Source organism: Rhineura floridana, chromosome 3, assembly GCF_030035675.1.
Source record: "Rhineura floridana isolate rRhiFlo1 chromosome 3, rRhiFlo1.hap2, whole genome shotgun sequence".
Classification (NCBI taxonomy): domain Eukaryota; kingdom Metazoa; phylum Chordata; class Lepidosauria; order Squamata; family Rhineuridae; genus Rhineura; species Rhineura floridana.
The window spans coordinates 72,813,522-72,836,770 of record NC_084482.1 but is presented as its reverse complement, the minus strand read 5'-3'; the positions used below and the strand labels follow the sequence as shown (position 1 = coordinate 72,836,770).

The window sequence follows — 23,249 nt, the reverse complement described above, 5'->3', positions numbered from 1 at the left end:
GGGAAATGGGGCTTATGAGACAGAAATGAAGCAGGAGAAAGTCTTATTGAATTCTGTGAAGCCAATAATTTGTTTCTTGCAAACACATTTTTTGAGCAACCAAAAAGATGACTGTACACGTGGACATCACCAAATGGTCAATATAGGAATCAAATTGATTATTCAATTGGTAAATAGAACCAGAAATTTTAGAATGTGAGGTAAAAGCTGCTCTTAAAATACTTGGAAGAAATAAATCACCAGGAACAGATGGCATACCAACAGAGTTACTACAAGCTACTGAGACAGAATCTGTACAAATATTTGTAAAAATATATGTACAAAAAAATTGTCAACAAATATGGAAAACGAAACAATGGCCCACAGACTGGAAGTGTTCAATGTACATCACAATTCCAAAGAAAGGGCATCCCAGGGAATGCAGTACTTATCGAACTATTGCCTTAATATCCCATGCAAGTAAAGTAATGCTCAAGACAACAAAGGCTCTTACCATATATGGAGCGAAAAATGCCAGATGTCCAAGCTGGATTTAGAAAGGGAAGAGGCACCAGAGATGATATTGCAAACATTCATTGGATAATGGAACTGACCAAGGAATTTCAGAAGAAAATCACTCTGTGCTTTATAGATTACAGCAAAACCTTTGACTGTGTACATCATAAAAAACTATGGAATGCTTTAAAAGAAATGGGGGTGCCACAGCATCTGATTGTCCTGATGCACAACCTATACTCTGGACAAGAGGCTACTGTAAGGACAGAATATCGAGAAACTGATTAGTTCCCCATCGGAAAGGGTGTGAGACGGGTGTATTTTATCACCCTATTTATTTAATCTATATGCAGAACATATCATACAGAAAGTGGGATTCGACCAAGATGAAGGAGGTGTGAAAATTGGGGGGAGAAATATCAATAATTTAAGATACACAGACGATACCATACTACTAGCAGAAACCAGTAATAATTTGAAATGAATGCTGATGAAAATTAAAGAGGAAAGCACAAAAGCAGGACTACAGCTGAACATCAAAACCTAAAGTAATGACAACAGAAGATTTATGTAACTTTACAGTTGACAATGAGGACATTGAACTTGTCAAGGATTATCAATACCTCAGCACAGTCATTAACCAAAATGGAGACAATAGTCAAGAAACCAGAAGAAGGCTAGGACTGGGGAGGGCAGCTATGAGAGAACTAGAAAAGGGCCTCAAATGCAAAGATGTATCACTGAACACTAAAGTCAGGATCATTCAGACCATGGTATTCCCAATCTCTATGTATGGATGTGAAAGTTGGACAGTGAAAAAGGCGGAGAAGAGAAAAATCAACTCATTTGAAACGTGGTGCTGGAGGAGAGCTTTGTGCATACCATGGACCACGAAAAAAACAAATAATTGGGTGTTAGAACAAATTAAACCAGAACTGTCACTAGAAGCTAAAATGATGAAACTGAGGTTATCATACTTTGGACACATCATGAGAAGACCTGATTCACTAGAAGAGACCATAATGCTGGGAAAAACAGAAGGGAGTAGAAAAAGAGGAAGGCCAAAGAAGAGATGGATTGATTCCATAAAGGAAGCCACAGACCTGAACTTACAAGATCTGAACAGGGTGGTTCATGACAGATGCTCTTGGAGGTCACTGATTCATAGGGTCGCCATAAGTCGTAATTGACTTGAAGGTACATAACAACAAGAATGACGTTTGAAAGGTATTTTAGGCAAGATATTTGCAACAGGTCCCTCTCCCTGGACAAAAGACCCCCTTCAAACATGACTCTCACCCACAGCAATCCTTGCAATCTCAATTATTTGCTAAGCCCCAGTGAAGCAGCAATCAAAGAATGCTCATATGCTGGAGTCCATGGAAGTCTTGCCACATGGCACACATGGGATCCAGCTGCTCCATGGCAGTGTAATAGGTGGTTTCCAGAGTACTTTGCTCAGTGGCAAAAATATTGCTGCCCTGGAGCAATCGCACTCTGAGGCCTGTCTATAATGCATGGTTCCATCATGGAAGTCCTTCCTTCTGCCCCGGGGCTATGCCATTGGGAATCGGAGGAATCTGATGCAAGGCACACTATGGCAGAAGATCTTCCTGTTCTTGTAAATATGGCTCACTGTTCTTACATGGCAGCTTGTTTCATAAGTTCAGTAGTTTCTGGATATAGCCAGATCAACTGTATGTGAATTCTCTAACTGCTGGCTGAGGTTTGTGGAGCTCAGGCAGCTTCTCAGTCTCCTGTTTCCGCTATTTGCAAATTGTGCATGATTTGATCACTAGTTCACTTTCCAGACTCTGTTTCTTTTCCTGCCCATCAGGCTCAACAGAGATAGTAAATGAGATGGGACGTGCTTGTGTTGTGATTACAGATAGATTTAAACCTGGATTACACTAAACCAGGGATTTGTGATTTTACTTCAAAGTTTTGATCTGGGCTTGACTTGATACTGAGAAGAGAGGGGGCATGGGGTCCATAAAGGAAACCATTTTAAGTGTTTTTAATTTGCTGAGGGATTGCTTCCAGTCATTATTTCACTTCTCAAACTATGAGAGCAAGAATTGCCTGAGGAATTGTGATACCTTATATATGGTCGGCCTCAGGGCAGCTACTTTTCTTTCTTTTCAGAGCTTTTGTTCACTCTTAAAGTATTGGTTATATGGTTGCACTTTCTCCTTATTTTCTTGACTGTTGGGCTTTTCCTAAAGAGCACAGTGTCCAGGAGAGTGAGACTTACTGGCCTGGTTTGCACATAATGTTGTTTTTATGATGTTTTAAAGTGTTTTTAGTGCCTCGTTTGCCGCCCTGGGCTACTGCTGGGAGGAAGGGAAGGATACAAATTAAACAAATTATTATTATTATTATTATTATTAATAATAATAATAATAATAATAATGTTAAACCATGGTTTATTAAATCATGGCTTAGCATTATGTGTGAACCCTGTCCAGCAGTTTAACTATGGTTTGTTTACTGCCAACAAACCACAGTGTAAAGCCATAGTTTGCTGTTCGCTTATGAACCTTGATTTCCTTTAATGTGGCTTGGTGTTACGGAGAATGCTGTCTCCCTCAGGTCCTGTTTGTGGGCTTCCTGTAAGCATCTGGTTGGCCACTGTGAGAACAGTATGCTGGACTAGAAGAGCCTGCGCTCTGATCCAGCAGGGTCCTTCTTATGTGTGAACCCAGCACCCTTCCTTAATTATGGTTTGTTCAGCACTCCCCCCCCCAGATGCTCATGAAGCTACAAAGGTATGTGACAAAAGCAGCTGGAAAACAAAACAAACTGGAAAAACAAGCATGTTTTGTTTGATCATATGTGGGATAACTTGTGGTTAACTCATGGTTTGTTAAACAAACCATGGCTTAGTGTTATGTACGAACCAGGCCAATGAATGTGTGCTGCTTACGAAGCACACAAAAAGATCCCAACCCCCATGTTGGAGTTGGATATAGAGAGTGGGTACTTACATAATTTTTCCAGATTAATTAAATATATCCTCCCTTTTAGAGAATTTGGAAGGAGTGGAAGGGAATGTTAGGTATCTGCTGCAACATATCTTGCTTCCAGGTGCTGATAAAGAGTTTCCTTGTTCTATGTGAACTGAAAGGAAAAAGTTTCATTGCTTGTTGGGGGCTTCTTTTGTGTCATCCATTAGGATGACAGAATAGGGGCACTCTGGAAATGGAGCTTTACTTTTCTGGAATCAAACCTTATTTTCATTTTATTTGCATTCTAGGCTTATGATTTTATGGTTTTAAATTGTAAACCACTTAGATATTTTTAAATATTAAGTGGTCTATAAATTAATATTTTTAAAAAATTAAAAATCCACTGTGAATTGCTGTTAAAGTCCTAAAGTATTTTCTGAAACTCCTGGAATGGTGTTTCTGTGACAGGGTTGTGGCTTCCTGCCATGGAAGCATTTTTGGCTTTTTGCCCCCTCTTCCTTTTTTGTATTACTTTTTTTTTAAGAAACGGGAGGGGAGAGATGAATGGCTGCTTTATTTATAATTATTTATATATTCATCTTGCATCTTCCACACAAAAAGGTTTCACAGAGTTTGTTGTTGTTATGTGCCTTCAAGTCAATTACGACCACCCTGTCATGGACCACCCTGTTCAGATCTTGTAAGTTCAGGTCTGTGGCTTCCTTTATGGAATCAATCCATCTCTTGTTTGGTCTTCCTCTTTTTCTACTCCCTTCTGTTTTTCCCAGCATTATTGTCTTTTCTAGTGAATCACGTCTTCTCATTAACAAAAATATGATAAACGTTGAAAACAATCAGTATAAAAACACATCCATCACAGAAGAAACAAAAGCAGCAAGAAAACATAACAAATGTCCATAGTTAAAGTTTGTAACTCTGATTCTCCTCATGTTCACCCATTAATACAGTACATGATTTTGTAATATGCTTGCGTTTTCATCCTGCTTCCATAGCATTCCTGCTGTGTTCCACTTCCATAACAATTCAGCTGCTGTCTGATAAGAAGTAGTGGTATTTGTATGTATTGGTATTCTGCATGTATGTAATTTGGTACAGCACCCAGTGCACAGGACCTGGAGCGAGCTGCCATAGCTAACCTTTTGTAGCTGTTTGCCATTAATGTGGAGGAGTACGTGAAGCCTGACACGTCTTGGATAATGATGATGCTGATGCCACATTTGGCTCTTGATCTAAACTTTCTCTTCTTCCTTTATATCCTGACTCCAGAAAAACCACTGTCTTGACTACTGTCAGGTGAAGTAAATGCCTTGGTTGGTATCCCATTTTTACCTGGAAGAGTCCAGGCATGAGCTCATCCTAATTTAACCATAATCTTTAGTCAGAATGTCACCACCTTTACTCAGTGATTGACTTAACTGAATTCCTGAGTGCCTTTTCATTTTAATACATTGTTGCTTCACTGAGCTGGGTTCATGTACTAAATTAAATAACAGTGAGCTGCTCAACCAGAGCAATGCACTGATCAAATGCGTGGCAGAGATTTCCTTATTGCATGTTAAATTGGATTACATGTTAAACACCCCAAGGTGGAGGGTATGGAGTTTTTTAAGCAAACAAGCCAAGGCAAAACTGCTCTGTGCTGTAGACTGTGTGCTCTTTAAAAACAACAACACTAATTACATTCAAGGTGACCCCAGCTTCATTGAATGACCCCAGGTATTATGAGAAACTCTGTCTCTCTATATATACCATGCATAATTTTATATAATGCCCCCCACTTGCATTTTGTCAAAACAAAAAAGTACTAAACACTGTAACCTTATCTTACAGTGGAGTTGATTCAAACCACTGGTCATTTTGGTTGCCCTTTTCTGCACCTTTTAAAGCTCTATAATATACTTTTTGAGATACCAGCAAGAGCCAATCTGTTTGCCACAGCTGACTGCCCAGAATATAGCATAGCATCTTTAGTAAGGCCTCAGAAGTTACGCTTTTTATGTGACACTGCCTGTTTGCAGAATGGGCTCCTTTCACCTTCGAGACACAGTGGCCAGATGGTCCTGGAAAAGTGTCTATAAAATAGGGAAGAGAACCTCATGGTACTTTTACAGTGTACCTCTGCTGACTAGAGTGGGAGAGAATCTGTGATGAACTAAATTGCTGGTTTGTACAGTACTATTTCCAGGAGTTACCATAGCAACTGCTTCATCTTTAGGATACATGTTTTCCCTTGTAAGATGTACAAGATGTTTGAGAGTCTATTTTCTTAAGGAAAATCCAGACACCTCCGCATATTGTTGATGTGTATGCATGTGCACGTTATCCATCTTTGGACTCTTTCCCAGTCAGTTACATATGCATCCTCATTCCTTTGACTGCTATATACAATCTGTCTCCCTGACAGGAGCACACTCACATATGCTCACACTCCTACTCACACGCCCAGTGCTGCACAAATGGCAGTTTTAATTTCCTAAAGCTGTGTACGTGCGTGCACGCGCTTGCACACATTTTGTGGCAGTTTGCACAAACCAAAGCCCAGAACCAGATGACAGTTCCTTTACTGAAAAAGCACAAGGCTGTTCTGATGAATCATAATGTAAATATGGCATTCAGAACGATTGGCCCTGTTGCAGCCGTCTTTCCATCATGTGTAGCACATTTCAAGCCTCTGGTAAATTAGGAAATCCACCATGCATTAGGAAAGAAGATGAAGGGGAGGGGGGCATGGACACTTTCAATCTGAAAAAGTTAAGAGCTGAGCTGGAATTTCTCAGAAGACATTTTTCTGAGCACATTTCTGAGAGTTTTATTTTTCTTACACACAGACACCCCCCCCATAAAAGAAGGCCATTTTGCAGAATTTTCTCCAAATATTCTCCACAATGTTGTTAACACCATCTTTTCCCCCTGCCCACAATGCCCTAGAATGACACTAGGTCTGGGGCCCTGTCGAGGATGCAAAATGGTGGCCAGGCTCCCAACAGAGTGGGTGCTGCTGCTGTCACTTGCAGCAGCTAGAGGGGGAAAAAAACTTCAGGGGGGAAAAGTTACAGAACTGCAACTGCTATGCCTCCAGAAACTTTTGGAGAATATCTCCTCCTGCTGCAGAAATTTGGTGAAATCCCTCCCCCTCATCTCTGTCCACAAATAGGATGGAGAATTTCAAGAGGCCATTTGCATACAGCTATTGTAAAGAAGATTATGCTGTACGTTGGATCAAGCCTTGCACTTGGGGTTTCTCTGTTGCCAACTATGGGCAGTAAAAAAACCATGTGTGCTTATGGACCACCATCCATCATTGCTGGCACTTTGTGTTGGGGGTAAAGCAGAAGTAGGGGCTGCATAGAAGCTATATTACAATGGGGTGCATTCAGGAGATTTTCTATCATTGCAAGAATTTCTGCTTGCCCAATGGAACAATCTCCCCTCTCCTAACCTCTGCCTGCTATTCCATGGGTTTTCCCAACCCTCCAGAGCAGTTTTGGGGAGTGGGGTGAGTCCCATTGTGCTAGTGAGAATCCTTGTACTAGCGTCCACCAGCACAATGAATACAGCCCATGGCATTTTTTAAAAAACAAAGTATGTTTCTTAAAGAAAATAGATGGCTAACAGTGCAGTGCTCTGCATGGTAACTTGAAACTAAGTCTCACTATGTTCAGTGGAGTTTACTCCCGGAGACGTGTGTGTAGGATTCTAGGCTTATGGGCAAGTTACTAAGATAAAAGGTACATAGAGTCTTGTCATTTGAAGACCTACAAAGTAATTAGAGAAGCACCCATCTAGGACAGTTTAATTTTAGGTGGCCTTACTTGAAGAGCTTGACAAAATTTGTTCCAGCACCATCAACAGCTTAAAGCTCTTGTCTCTGACCTTTTAGCTATTCAGCCTTCGGCCATTATCATGTTAACCACCATCTTTTCTGTCCCAATCCAAATGAGGGATATTTTGTTATATACATGAGTAAGTTCAGCAAGCTGAATGTTGTGAGTTGATGAGCCTGGTACCATTTTCAGTGTAGTTGTAAAAGTGGCTTTAGCAGAATAGTGAGATATCTGTACATGTATTGCTCTTTGAACTGTGACAAGCTGTTGCACTTGGGGTTTCTCAGGAGGGGAGAGTGTTCTTGCACTCAGGTCCTGCTTGCGGGCTTCCCCCAGGCACCTGGTTGGCCACTGTGAGAACAGGATGCTGGACTAGATGGGCCACTGGCCTGATCCAGCAGGCTCTTCTTATGTTCTTAAGACGTATTGACATCCAAGCAGTATTAATCAGTCACATCTTATCAAGGTAACTCAATTAAAAAATATATCAATGTCTCAATGCAATGGGAAGAAAAACATCGATTGCCATGCCATTACGACTACCACACCGACCCACTGGTTTGTGACAAATACCACCCAATCGCAAATACCCCCTTTTTAGGGAAAGTGATTGAGAGACTTGTGGCAAAGCAATTGCAAGTAGTCTTGGATGAAACAGATTATCTTGACCCATTCCAGTCTGGGTTCAGGCCTGGTTACGGGACTGAATCAGCCTTGATCACCCTGGTGGATGACCTTTATAGGGAGAAGAACAGGGGGAATGCAACCCTGTTATTCTTGATCTCTCAGACTCTTTTGATACCACTTACCATGGTATCCGTCTGAGCGAACTTGGTGAGATGGATATCAAAGGCACTGTTTTACAGTGGTTCTGATCCTACCTCCAGGGCATTTTCAGAAAATAGCATTGAGTGATAGTCTTTCAGCTCCCTAGCAGTTGTGCTGTGGGGTGCTGCAGGGTACCATCTTGTCCCCCATGCTGCTTAACATCTATATGAAGCATTTGGGAGCAGTCATCAAGAGATTTGGGGTGAGGTGTCAGCAGTACACTGATGATTCCCAGCTCTATTTCTCTGTAACATCTGAATTGGGAGAGGCTGTGCAAGCCCTGGACCATTGCCTGGACTTGGTGATGGGCTGGATGAGGGCCAATAAACTGAGTCTGAATCCTAGCAAGACAGAGCTGCTCTAGTTTGGTGGTTCCCAAATTCAGATAACTGGTCAATTGCTTGTTTTGCATGAAAGAGCAGGTTTATAGTCTGGGGGTGCTGCTGTATCCATCTTTGTCACTAGAGGCCTGGTGACCTCAGTGGCTAGGAGTACCTTTTACCAGCTTTGGCTGGTAAGACAGTTGCGGCTGTTTCTGGACTGGAATAGCTTGGCCACTGTTGTCCATGTATTGGTAACCTCCAGGTTGGATTACTATAATGCGCTCTATGTGGGGCTGCTCTTGAGGTTGGTCCAGAAGCTGCAGCTTATGCAAAATGTGGCAGCATGACTGCTCACAGTGGCAGGGTATCACTAACATGTCACCCAGTTGCTCAAACAATTGCACTGGCTGCCATTAGCTACCGGGCCAATTTCAAGGTTCTGGTTTAGGTGTACAAAGGCCCTATGCAGCTTGGGACAGGATACCTGAAAGATTGTCTTACCCCTTATATATGCAGTCGATCACTGCGCTCTGCAGGTGAGGGCTTTTTTATCAGGAGGTCCATTCCGCACACCATAGGAAGCAGATGTTTAGTGCTGTGGCACCTACCTTTGGAATTCTCCTTAAATATTAGATATGCACCATCTCTGTTAGCTTTTTGGCACCTACTGAAGACCTTCCTTTTTCAACAAGCCTTATAAGTAAAGACCTTTTCCCGGTCTTCATCTGTGTTGGAATTACTTTTTTAGATGTTTGTAAAGTTTGTTTTAAAAAAATGTTTTTAAAGATGTATTGGTTTAACATGTTTTTAAAGATACTTTGATTTGACATGTTTTTAAAGGTGTTTTGTTTTAATATGTTTTAAAGTGTTTTGTTTTTAAGACATTGTAGAGTGTTTTTAGTGTTTTTGTTTGTTGCCCTGGGCTTCTTGTAGGAGGAAGGGCGGGATATAAATTTAATAAATGAAAGTGCAGCCCCTAGACTGCTTATGGGATTTGCTTATGAGATTATTGCAAAAAAGTGTAAGCTCCTAAATTATGCGGTCTTTATCATGCTATGTGGGGACTGCCTATTCTGATGTCAAATTTGACCATAGAAATCTGGGGTCTTTTTACACTATCCTGCTTGTGCCTGCATCTCTCATTTCTATCTTAATTGCTGCAGGGGTGGCCGCATAAGATGCCTGCATTCAGAGCTCTGTGGGACCTGTTTTGAAGCTTCGATTGAGGCGAGAAAGATCTTGCCCCCCTGTCAAATTTGACAGCAGTCTTCCATTTGCTTCATAAATGTGTTCTCCTTCCTGCTCCAGTTATTAATGGATCCAATGCAGCCAATCCTGGGCTCATGCCCAGGATTCAGTCATGTGAACTGGCTATGTATCCAGGCAGTGCACATGGTAAAGTAGTTTATAATACTCTGTTCCCATACAGTGACTTTTTTTTAAGTCCACATTTTTACTGAGCCTCTGCTGAACATATTTGTGCATCATTGGATGCTGTTGTGCTGGCATAGCAACACTTCAGGTGTGCATTGAAAAAAATGGGTATCCAGGTCTACAGTGAACAAACTGTACTATATGCATGCATGTTCAGCTGCTATACAGGCTAACCTCACATCAGTGTAATCCCAGGATGGCGAATCAATATTAGGATTGCTAACCCAATGGGGGTAGGGATCACCCTAACCAATTTTGGAGCATTTGTACCTCTATTGCTAAACAAGAGACCGGGGAAGTCTTATCTTTTTCTGCTCCTCCTGTCCAATACCCCATCATCATTACTTGCTGTTTATTTTAAATATTTTTATTATACTTTTTAAAATTTCATACCGGGGAGGGGCAGCAGACATGCATTCTGGCACAGTTGTTTTATTTTTATTTAAATAAAATGCCTATCCCACCCTCCTGGTGCCCTTGTATGGGCTTACAACAATTTAAAATTACAATGCAATGAAAATATTAAAATACACAGAATAAAACTATAAACTATAAAACTATAAAAATACATAAAATCCCCAACATTAAAATTCACTGAAAAGCAGCAATGACAGACAAAAGCCTGCCAAAATAAAACTGTTTTTACCAGCCGGTGAAGGACAACCGGTTGCAGCCTGTGTGCGTGGAATTGAAAATGGCTGCTACCCATAGAAGTGGCTTGAATGATGGGGAAGACAAGCTCCTGTCTCCCTTGGTTCAGTCACTTGGATGATGATAAGCAATGGCAACGCTGGTAGCGGTCATGAACAGTGGTGCAGAAATATGTGGGAAGCTAGTGAAGAAAAGCCATGCCGATTGACTTCATCTGATTGTTCACTCCAACTTGCCATCATGATCTGCTCAGCTGCCCAACCCTACCCAATGGGAGGCTACTGCTTGCCAGCCATGGCACCTCCTGCCTTCTTGGTGTCTAATTGGTGATGAGCAGCACCAGTGAAGAAGGAGTTTAGGCAAGCAACAAGACAGGTGGAGAACCTGGAATGGTTTGGAGCCAGCATCTCTATCATCTGTGTGAAAGAAAAGGGGGATTGTTAATCTATTTGTCATGTATATGTTGGCGTATGAAGCTACTTTCACACACCGGGCTCATTGCTTCAGATTCACAGATTGAAATGGTGCTGCTTCTGTCTCAATTTCTAAAATTCTTTTTACACTGCAGTACCTGTTGCATTAAGGCACCAGGGTTTTTTTGATATTTCGCACAAAGTCTTTCACACTGCTACAACAATGTCTTGTTTTTGTCCCTCACCCATTATACACATGCACGTCGTAGTTTCCTCATAATTCACTGCATGAGTTAGTGTCTGGACACAGGGGTGTGTTTTAGAAGGAGGAAGGGGAAGCTGTTACCTGCATCTATGCCAGGATGCCAGTACAATTTTCATCAGGCAAAACAAACCAGGCAAAAGAATTCGACACACGCCTAACCAGTGTGAATGCATTGCATGTGGGATGCCTGTCACGTGAGTGGCTGCAGCTAGTGTAAACTCTCACAATTTTCTGGGTTCTCAAGCTTGCGAAGGGATTATTTTTGGAATCATTTATCACGGAAATGAACGCTAAACTAGATTTTTGTAACTTATGTCATGTGAAAGATCACATAAAACACACAAATTACCAGGTAAGAAATCGTCAGAACAAAGTGCAGTGTGAAAGCAGCCTGAATCAATCTGGGAGTTAAGGAGATAGGAAGTTGGGCAGTGTGAGGAATAAGACCAGAGAATAGCGGAGGGAAAAAATGAGGTCTGTAGATTAATACCTGGTGTGTTAACAACATTTATCTGGGGAAGATCAGGATGAGGGATCCAGTGATTGAGTTGGTCTGAGAGGCTGCCCTGTGAAAAGGTCTTTCCAGAGGAAAGTGACACAAGTGGTTTTTAAGGTTGGCTGAACAGTCTGAGCAGCCAGGAGGGCAACCAGAGGAGCTTTGAGGTACAGATTGTCCCCAGAACAGAGCTTGGAAAAGTTACTTTTTTGAACTACAACTCCCATCAGCCCAATCCAGTGGCCATGCTGGCTGGGGCTGATGGGAGTTGTAGTTCAAAAAAGCAACTTTTCCAAGCTCTGCCCCAGAAGTATTGTGTTGTGGGAGTATTGATTGGGGTGGAGGTTTAGGGAAATTGGCTTGAGGTAAAAGCCACTTAGAGGCTAGTGTCGGCAAGGGTGTTTTTTAAGTCTTCAGAAATAGTCAGCAAGCACCTTTAAGACTCCAATATATAAGTATCAATACTTCCTTATGTAAATAGTGTCCCTTTAATAAACCAACAATCTTAATTTAAGGTTTATCCTGTCTCTAGCATTTGTGTCCATCTCACGCTTAAAGCCTCATATACCAATTCTCCCCCTCCAATATAGTTCCTTCCAAAGCATCTTAAATTAAAAGAATGGTAAAGTGGCTGATAAAACAATTTCTTAAAGTATAAGAACCAGAAATTCAGCAAGTGGATCTCTTGATTGATGTGCTGAATTGTACTTTGGAGTGTTTCCCAGTTGCTATCTAGAGTTTTCATCCCCTATTTTTTCCAGGTGTTTTTAACATCTTTTATGTACACAGTACCTGTGGGAAGGCAGATACGCTGGCTTCACCATTAATCGCAGCAGGCTACCTATCCCACCCACCCTTATCTTTCCCCTTGCTTTTATGGTTTCATTCAACTGAACTCTAGTTATTCTTCCTGCAGCTGAATGAAGTCACAAAAGCAAGGGGAAAGGTGGTGGTGGGATAGGTTCTATATGGCTTTTCAAGAAACCTCGAACAAGAGAGTGACCATCAGCTAGTGCAATGTGAGGCGCAGCTAGTCTGAAATGAACCAGTTTTTAACAAAGGTGCCAACACTGCAAATTTGTGAAGACTTCTGTTGATCAGGATGTGAAATGTGGCTTTCTAGTAACTGGCTCAGATTCCAAGGATGGATTATTTGATTGAAAATTATCAAGCAATTTTATTTCAACTGTCTACAGGGACTTTGTTTTGTCTGGAGGAAATAACATTACTTCAGTAGCAGTACATTATTCTAACAAACAGAATATCATTATCCATAAGAAAACAAACACTCTGAGCTGTTTCCTTAATTGCTAGTTATTTGTCCTGATTATTTTGCATTTCAAAGTGTATAAAACACATCCTTTTATGTGCAGCTAATGTCTGTCGAAGTGAATTACAGTGCTGAGAATTATTAAGCAAGGTATTTATTATTGACGCTGGAGGGGGAGTGGAGAGCACTTTTCACCTCCCGGAAGGGGTCTGTGCAGTGGCTGTTCACTACTGTGGTAGAAGCCAGCTGCTTTATCATAATCCTTTTCTTCCTGCTAGAACATCCACCTGGTGGCCAAGTGGCTGAGTTCCCTGGAAAAGAAGCTAGAGCAGCACAGTGAAGACAGTCACCCTGCCTTTCGTGTCTTCATTAGTGCAGAGCCTGCAGCTTCACCCGAGGGCCACATCATACCACAGGGCATCCTCGAGAACTCCATCAAAATTACTAATGAGCCCCCAACAGGAATGCATGCCAACCTCCACAAGGCTCTGGACAACTTCAACCAGGTATTGGCCCACTATTCCAGGGAGATTCTCACTGTTCTATTACAGCAGCCAGGTAGGAGGCCAGACTAGCAAATAGCCAATGTGCCCAGCATGACATGCATAGCTTTGCATTTGACAGTGGATGGCTTTACATAGGCCCACTGCAATACAAATTGAGTGCCATGTTGCCACCCTTGTGTTGTGCCGATGTGTGTGTCTTGAATTGTGTGTGTAAAGAGAGCCAATGCCTCTATGAAGTAAAGTAATGGTTAATGTACTTTCACAACCTGCTTCCCTTAAAATGCTCACTTTGTACTTGTCACACCATTACTCTGATGGTTTCCTAGAGCAGGTAGACTAGCAAGTACCCTCTGTGCAAGGCCACTGTGGTTTGATTGTCCATCTTGAGTCTGTCTCTGCTAGGAGGACATGAGAGAGACCAGGTTCCCTGTGCTCGTAGGTCTGGGCCAGCACTACCTAGGATGCATTATATGGGGCTTCAGTCCCTTGCTGGAATGTTGCTGGGTGTTTCTGAGCTTTGTGGATGGCCCTTGCCATTACAGTATTCTCCTGGAAAAGAGCTGGAATCTCTGAGCAGGTGCAGTTGGGTGAGGGCTAATGCTTGCACACCATGCTTGCACACCAATGTATTTTATTTTAACCTACTGTCATTATCATCTCAGACTCCAGGAGAGGGGATGGGGTGGAACCTTCAAGATTTCCTCATTCTCATCCTGCCTCTGCAAATCGCATAGCAATTAATGTTCTCAAAATGGCTGGATTCTTAAAAAATGTCTCGTATCCTCCAAATCCTGCTGTAAGTGGGAGCAGGGACTTCACATTTCATTTGGCTGCTTTGAGCTGCTGTTCCAGCTAATGCAAGGACAGAGTCAAAAAGAGCTTATTATTCTATAAATTTTATATCAAGACTGTAGATTGGTATTGCTGTTTCAAGTTTGCAGCTAGAGAAATGTGCGAGGTCAAATAAGGACAAAGTGCATTTGTCCTAAAGTTGTGACTCAGGCATTTGTCTTACTTTTGCATCCAGGAGCCTGGAACATTTGGGAAAAGAAGATGACTCATGGGCCTTCCACTTAGACACCCTTTCTAATCCACATGTCACAGTACACGGGTGCTGGCTGACCATCCGTCTGCTCTCTTTTGTTCTGCAGTTAGTCTGTCATGAAGAGCCAAGTTGCATTGGCCATAACTCCAAGCCATGGGCACATTCTTTATTCATGGGGTTAGTTAGAAGATGAGAATATTGCTGGGCCAGAAAGTCAAATATAGAGTATCCCTTTCTGTTGTTGAATGACTGATTTCACTGAAAACACCACTACCAGATGTAGTGAAATAGATGTAGAGAAATAGATGTAGTGACTGCAGGAATAGTCATCCTGCAGTCATCCAGACTATACCATGCCATAAGCAAAGTACAGGAATAACCAAAATGCTTCAAAACAGAAGTGTCTGTAAAACAGGAAAAAATGGGGCATATGAGATGGTACATGCTCATCTACAGAAGTTCTGGAAGCAAGCGTTTACATGTTTTATTTATATATTTGGGTTTGTAGTAATTTTCACCAGCAGTAAGCATTTAGAAAATAAAATAAAATATGGCATTATTTATATGAGCTGTTAATAACCTTCCTCTCAAAATCGGAAAATTAATTGGATTACAAATAGTTTTTAGTATATGACCTTTTAAAATGGATAACCTATAGGGATTGTTTTTAGTAAGCTCAGGAAGTCAACTCTGGCCCTCTTATAACCTTTCACATAGTTGCATCTAATGTAAGTGGGTGGGGTGGATACTTGGATAACCCCAGGCATGGCGGTCTAGTGCTCCAGAGGGTGAGCGGGTTTGGTAAACCTGCAATTCATTAAGCCCTTGCTGAGGACCTAACATGGTGCTCACTAAGGAAACATCTCTCTCTCTCCCTGTTTTTGCTTTGCAGGACACCTTAGAGATGTGTACCCGTGAGAATGAGTTTAAGAGCATCCTATTTGCCCTGTGCTACTTCCATGCTGTGGTAGCTGAAAGACGCAAGTTCGGGCCACAGGGCTGGAATCGTTCATACCCCTTTAATACTGGAGACCTGACCATTTCGGTTAATGTTCTGTATAATTACTTGGAGGCTAGTTCAAAGGTGAGCTGCATCATACCACATGTGTGAAAATCCTATGTGCCTGTTCTGAAGTACTTCACAGATCATCAGTGGCTTTTGGGGTTTTGGTAGCCTGATTGATGTGACACCTTTTCTCCCCCTTTGTTCTGCTATTGCAGCTCCAGGAAAGGGCACATCTTTCATCTGCCATCCCCTTTTCTGCGAACTCCTGTTTCTGGCCTGCATATGTCTCCACTATGACATTTCTGTGAAAATATTTGGAAGTGTTTGGCTGCCAAGACAAATGTGTTCGGTCTAGGGAACAGGGAAAAGACTTGTTTTAAGTAGCAATACTCCCACCCTTTCTCCCTTCCCCTCACCATACAACACATGTACACACAGTCTGTTCTGCAGTCTGGGCTTCTCTTCTGTGTGCTGCATGGAGCAAATTTAACTGCTACATGACATTAAATGTCTTGGAAACATTAACCAGTGACATGAAACCGTTCTCTGAAACTTAAGATTTAAAAGGCTGCAGGGTAACTATGACCTCTTACAATCTGCTCAAACCATCAATGGCTACTAGTCATGATGGTTGTATGCTGCCTCCAGGATGATGCCTTTGATTACCAGATGGTGGGGAACAACAGCATGAGAGGACTATTTCCCTGCTATCCTGATTTGTGGGCTTCTCAGAGGCATCTGGAACGTCAGTGTGGGAGACAGGATGGTGGACTAGATAGGCCTTTGATCTGATCCAGCACGGTTTTTCTTATCTTCAATACCTAGGTTCCCTATGATGATCTGAGGTACCTCTTTGGAGAGATCATGTATGGAGGACACATTACAGATGACTGGGACCGACGTCTCTGCAAGACCTACTTGGAAGAGTTCATCAAGCCTGAAATGCTGGAGGGAGAATTCTTGCTGGCCCCAGGATTTCCCCTCCCAGGGAACGTGGACTACAACAGCTATCACCAGGTAATACTGCTAACGTTATTCATCCTCTTCAAGTTGGTTTTCTCTCTCTTAGCCATATGAGAGAGCAATTTGGAATTGAGAGTTCCAAGTCTATGTTGTTGCTTTCCCCCCCACCAGTTGTTCTTGTTCAGTCTTTCACAGTCTCCTCTGAAGAGCCCACTTTAATGATAATGTGACAGTGCATCTTGCACTCTTTCAGTTCATGCACGAATAAAAGCATTTTTGTTTCTCTGATCAGAGTAGACCTGATGGGAACTATACCTGTTTGCTCACAAGGACGCCATCATATACATGCTTCTTGGGAGTCAGTCCCATTGATGTCAGGGGAGCTTCTGAGTAAACATGCATAGGATAGCACGGTCACACTCTTTGACAGTGGTGTTCACTAAATTATTAATTTTATTCTTTTGTTTATATATTGCTTCCTGTGGTATCTCAGAGACACCTTTTATCATAAGGTCTGATGAGAACCTGTAGATCTTGAATAGCTGTTTACTAATTCATCTTCTGTTGGGCACAGAGGAAGGTGTTGGCAACAGGATATGAAGAACAACCCTGGTTTTGTTTCAGAAAAAAAGTATTGTGACCACTCATTGACAGTGGTGCTGCCAAGTTTGAGGGGGCCCAGGGCAAGATATCCACCAGGGGCTCCTCTGCCACCCCACTTTCTCTTCTCCCTATACTGCCCTGGTTGCTCATTTCCCCACCCACCTCTCTGCCACTCACGAGATGGTTGGAAGGAAACAAAGGGATCCCTGAATTTCCCTAAAAACAAAAGAGAGAAAAAGAGATGCATTTGTTCCTTCCCACTGTGGCACCCAATGCATTGGAACTCCCTGCCTATTGACATCAGGGAGATGTCTTTGCTATATTCTTTTCAGTGCCAGCTTAAAACTTTTTTTTTTAGGCAAGTCTATTCAGATACATAGATGTTGATGTGTTCTAATCTTATAGTCTGTTGCTGTTTTAAAAATGTGTTTCATTGCTTGTTTTTAACTGTTCTATCAATAATTTAAATGTTTTTTTCTAACCTCTTAGAGGTTTTCTTACAATCAAATGGTATATAAATTTTGATAAATAAATAAATGCTCCTCCCTCTCCCTCCACCAGCACCCATCACTTACCAGGCAGCATGAAGAGGTCGAACAGGGAAATTAAGCTGCAGGTTTGCTCTGTACTGCGCCCAAGCTCAACTCTCTGTAAAAAGTTGCTTTTCAAAAGGAATGGAAACCATTGCAGTCACTGGTGCTGTTTGTCCCAAAGTCCAAGGTTAATGGAGCCACTGTTCATTGGTCACCATTTCCTAGCTACAATCCAAACTGTTGCTGCCACTGTACACACTATACAAAGTCAAGAAATGGCTCTTTGTTGGAAATTCTTTGCAAGGGATGGATATAACAGCTGCAAACTTTGGTTTGTCTGTGTCCAGACTGATTTTTTTTTTTTAGTACAGCATGCTTGCATATCCAGTGTTGGCTTCCTAGTGGCTCAGCAGCCCTGTGGATGAGTGAAAGGCATGTGTCCTGTTGGTAGAATTATGTGTAATATCTGAAATCCTGCTGATATCTTGATATGATTTTACTGCCCAGTATATAGATGATTCCTTGCCTGCTGAGTCTCCATACCTTTATGGCCTCCATCCCAATGCAGAAATTGGCTTCTTGACCCAAACCTCAGAGAAGCTGTTCCACACTGTTTTGGAGTTGCAGCCTCGTGACACCAGCCTTGGAGAAGGTTCAGGAGCCACCAGGGAAGAGAAGGTGAGTGAGGGAACACGCTGAAGCTAGTCAATGGCAGATAGGAAATGTTGCCTTGCTTGATTTCATTTCAGCCCAAATACTGTTGAGGTTTATAGGCAGCTCACAGCCAGTTTAGCTTTAGCTAAGCAGTAGGAACTAAGGAGCCATAACTGGTACCAAGTGAGGTCCTGGAACTGTACACTTCCAGTACTGTAGCTGTCGCCCATGGTGGACATTGCAGGAAAATTTGGCTCATGGCATCTGCTGTCAATTCAAAATAAATAATGGTGGAAATTGTCATGTCACCGTCCTGCCAACACTCTACCTTTAGCAGAGGGAAACATGGTTTCCCTTTTCTTCCACCACCCAATATAACAAAGCTGCTATTAAGCACTCTGCCTATCTCCCCCAGCCCTTTTCATAAACATCCAGGTTTCCAGTCAAGCCTCAACACCCCCGTGTATCTTTATGTCTCTCAAAGATAATAGCTCTGGGTTGGTCCTCTATAATCTGCTACAGCTACTTTCTCAGGTACTTCGCTGCCACCAATGATACTGTTTCCCCTTTTTGTTTATGATTTGCCATCCTTCTATTCTTGTAATAGCTAGCCAAGAACCAGGCATATTTGAAAAGAACAAATAAGTTTATTTGTTTAACGGATATTTCTTAAGCAAGATTGTTTATATTTCATTTACTCAAGCATGTGGTTTCTAAATATGTTATTTACCTATATAGTTCCAACAGTCTTTACTGTATTGTCAATATTAACATGCCTATACAACCCTCTGCAACCCACACACACCCTCCAGTCTCCTCTCCCTCCAAACATCAAACCCTATCCTTCTCCAACTTCAATCCCTATTCAACTGTCAAGTGTCAAACTTTTCAAACATATATCGTTCATCCCACATTCACCCAGCCAATCACGCACAGCATTCACCAACATTCCGTACTCTCATCCCCCCTCCCAACTTTCACCACTTACCATTCTCAACCTATTAAAACCTCATTTACCATAAACATTGAAATAAATCCATAATAATTATTTACACAGAAGTATGGAACATTACAGAAATACATCATGGTTCTCATGAAGAGGGGCCAATATATTTCATTATATGCATCGACTGGACTGCCTCCTGGAGTTTATAGAGGGAGGTAGTTGAGGTGGTGTCTTCTCCTCATTCTAGTTTGTAGCCACAGTGTACAACCAGGAGAATGCCTTGGGAGTTTTTTAAAATCCTGGACACACCCCTACAAGGCAGCTGAGCAGACTGTAGAACTCACAGTGGTCCTTATGCCAGCTATATCGACAAGTGGGGGTTTGAAAGAGCTGGAACGCTCTAGATAACACACAAAAAAGATTTTGGTATGCAGTTTACTTCTCCTTTCTCAGTCAACTCTGCTGTCTTCTTCACACAGTATAAATTTGAAAAAGACTTTTAGGCTCCAAGAAGAAAGACCTATTTGCACAAATTGTCTTAAGTTCCCTTAAGGGAAACTTTTACTTCATTAAAACGCCAGTCAATGCCTTAAGAGGTACAGGAAGATCAATGTTAAAAAGTTCATTTATGAGCACTTTTTCTGGTTGTGATTCATGGAAGACAGAGAATCTGCCCCCATTTTCCCTGCTCTTTATACTCTGAGGCTAACATTTGAATGATGATCCCAATCTGGGGCAAATTAATTCTTCAACTTGTTGCAGCCAAGACTGTTCATCTTCTGGGTGGTAAGAGCTTGGCCTCATTTGCTAGGACAACAGCTAGAATCAGACAAAAAGTATGAGGATACACATAGTCTTAGCTTTTTGAAGAAGTACTCAAATGACTGCCTCACTCTGGAAATTAGATCAAGTGTTAAAGGGGCATGCGGATTGGCTGGCAGATTTCCTGCATTCCAGGCTTCAGTTTCATGGTTCTGACTTTGAGTTGTCGAAATGTGTGCTTACGTCATGAGGCAGAGGGACACACTATAGTTCCCAATGGACCCTAAGCCCAGGGAAACAGATCTGTGCTTAGGAAGTTGCATCCCCCACCCCTAAATGCCAGTGGTCTTATTGAAATATTTTTTTCTTTCCTTGAAGTTCCTCTGATGTTTTACCAAAAGAGAGGCCTCCAAAATTGAATTTCATTTTAGATAAAATGTTGTAATAGGAGTGTTCTCAACCACCCTAAGAAATTTTGCCAGGCTTAGTCAAACTCTTTTGGCTTCCCTTTATATGTTTTTGCCATTTATGCTTAGAGGAAGAATCCCAACATTCACTTCGTATTTTTCTTAAGGAGAAATGCTGGTAATAACTCTGCCAGCCTATAGCAATGGGAATGCATAGGGTGTGCCAACATATCTGCTGACCAAGCTCTTTCTTATTCTGAGCTCTTCTCTTTTACTTCTTTGGAATCATAACCTTCGTGCCCCGATTGTGAATGCCAGCAGAGCAACAGTGGTGCCTGGTGGCTCCATGTCAGGGGGGCAGTGGAATTCACTCTGGGTTTAGTTCAAACTTTCAAGGAGCTGCCCAAGGTGCTGAAGCTCAACCTCAGTCTGCATCAACCAGCCCCATCCACCTGACTTCTTACAACCAGACCAGGAGATGACATTGCCTATCAACTTTCTCCTCACCTCAGGCAGCAAAATATTTTGGGCTGGCTCTATCAAGGGGAGGTAGGTAGCGGCTGATAGTGCTTCAGCACCTTGGACAGCTCCTTGAAAGTTTGGACTAAATCATTCCACTGACATAGAGCCACCAGCTGCTATTCAGAGCAAGCAGTTTGTATTTGTGTGCAGAAAGGAGTTGTTGTTGTTGTTATTATTACTGGTGTATGTGAGCACCCTTTGAATCTGGTAGAAGGAAAACATCTGATGGAATTGCTGGTTTGTTTCTGGTCTGTGGTAGATAATGCTGATAAGTGGCAGGGAATGCATAGATGCAAGGAATATACTATAATGCTTTGAATAAAGAACTGGGACGCTGTCCATTTTAACTTATTTTATTGGCTTACATTTATTAATGTTCAACTTCTCATGATATCTTCCAAACGTTGGTGACCATGCTGCCGAACGTAGCTGCAGGGAAGCCTGGGGAACGTATGCTATTTTCTTGTCTTGTTTACACCGTGCTGAGACAGTTTACCTTAAAATTCCATTTAAAATAATCTCCTGCATTTGTCAATAATACATGAATAAAATTGTTCATAAGCAGCACAATACAGTATGCTTCGCTCTTTGATTTTTACTTTTATAGCTTCATCCATCTCACTGAACTAGCCCAACCTCAGAACGAGGCACACGGGAAAATTGGAAGCAAAATAAGAAAAGAAATAAGAATGAGCTCCTGCATAATATGTGGCCATTTCTAAATCATCTCTGTAAAGAGAGCCACTTTGAATGCTTATAGATATTTAGATTGTAATAGTCCATTTAGATGGGTTGATTTAGAGGAGCCAGGCTTAGGCTGGCTCAGCTGTTCTTCAGCAGATGTCGGTTAACTTTCACAAGGGAGTAACGAATAGGTCAGTATCATTTTGCAAGCAGTGGAGGCTGGTCCATTAGGGGAAATGGGACACTGCCCCACCCACCCTCAGACAGCACCCAACTGCCTGCCTTCTTAAGTACATCCAGTCCAGGGGATAGCACTGCCTGCCATCATTCCCCTCCGCCTCGGACTCAGTGTTGCCCTTTTAGAATTCAGCAGGGAGGAGGATGGGGACAAAACTAGCATGAGTTGGCTCTGCCCGACTTCGGTTCTGGCTCCACCTACTGTTGGTCTATCTGCCTTCTGCTGTCACAATCTCAATGGGCACCAGTCAGCACTGTCTGTAAGTAAATCTCAACAACCCTCCTTTTGGTATGCAGGTGAAGGCACTGCTGGATGATATCCTGGAGAAGCTACCTGATGACTTTAACATTCCTGAGTTGATGGCCAAGGTGGAAGAGAGGACACCATACATTGTTGTTGCATTCCAGGAATGTGAACGTATGAACCTCCTTACTAGTGAGATCAGGCGGTCACTGCGGGAGCTCGACCTGGGGCTAAAGGTAGATACTCTTTGTTGTGTAACTTTGAATGTGAAAAGTGGAGAGGCACCCAGTTTTAGGCTGCAGGCCTCCAGTAGCAGATGAGAGATCTGTGGGTCTTAACTCTACATTCTGAAAGGGGACTTCCTGAAAAAGGATATATAAACAGCAGAAAATAAGCAAATAGGTTGTAATATCAGTGGGTGATATCAAATGTTAAAATGTAAATGTACTGCCTTCAAGTCGATTCTGACTTATGGCAATGCTATGAATAGGGTTTTCATGAGGCCGAGAGGCAGTGACTGGCCCAAGGTCACACAGTGAGCTTCATGGCTATGTGGGGATTCAAACCCTGGTCTCTCAGGTCGTAGTCCAACACCTAATTCAATAGTTCTACGCTGTGACAGTTGGATATCACCCACAATTTTTTTAAAAAACATACCAAAAATGAAGTTTTACTAATGGAATTGAATGATGTAAAAGCTCCGTATATCAAATTTAACTTTTAACAGAAACAGAATATAAACTACTAGCTAGAAGTTAGCAACCAAAGATTTGGCTGCTTGTTTCCAAGCAATATCTGAAATTCAGGTCTCCTGTCTGTCTTTTTGGTGTGCTTGATCTTTGGCTCTCATTGCCCTCTTATAGTTGCCAGGTACGATGTTGTAACAGTAGCTGAATTTCCCTGTCAGTGTCTGTAGTCTTAAATACATGTTTTATGTACTTTATTATTGTAAATTGCTTTTGGATGCACGAAGCAATGTATAAATATAACCAACTGACTCACACACTTGCAGGTCCCCTTGGTCTTCCTCCTGCCCCTCCTTAGGCCCTGTGTGTAGCATTCTCCTTGGCTGCTCTTTCCTTCAACACCATAATAGGGATCCAGAAAATTGGCTACTACCATTAATCTGCTGCAGCCAAGGTTGGGGTGGGGTTTGGATTTGTATGCAA

The 23,249-nt window shown here is 42.1% G+C and overlaps 1 protein-coding gene across 1 annotated transcript in view; it reads left to right on the top strand.

Annotated features, from left to right (window-relative positions):
• The window catches only part of DNAH9 (dynein axonemal heavy chain 9), a 127,364-nt gene that overhangs the window by 81,476 nt on the left and 22,639 nt on the right, over positions 1-23,249 (top strand). Inside the window, exons 13-17 of the mRNA XM_061616530.1 lie at positions 13,247-13,474; positions 15,412-15,603; positions 16,351-16,542; positions 18,132-18,302; positions 22,134-22,316. Coding sequence (XP_061472514.1) covers positions 13,247-13,474; positions 15,412-15,603; positions 16,351-16,542; positions 18,132-18,302; positions 22,134-22,316 — 966 coding nt within the window. The remainder of the gene's footprint in view (positions 1-13,246; positions 13,475-15,411; positions 15,604-16,350; positions 16,543-18,131; positions 18,303-22,133; positions 22,317-23,249) is intronic.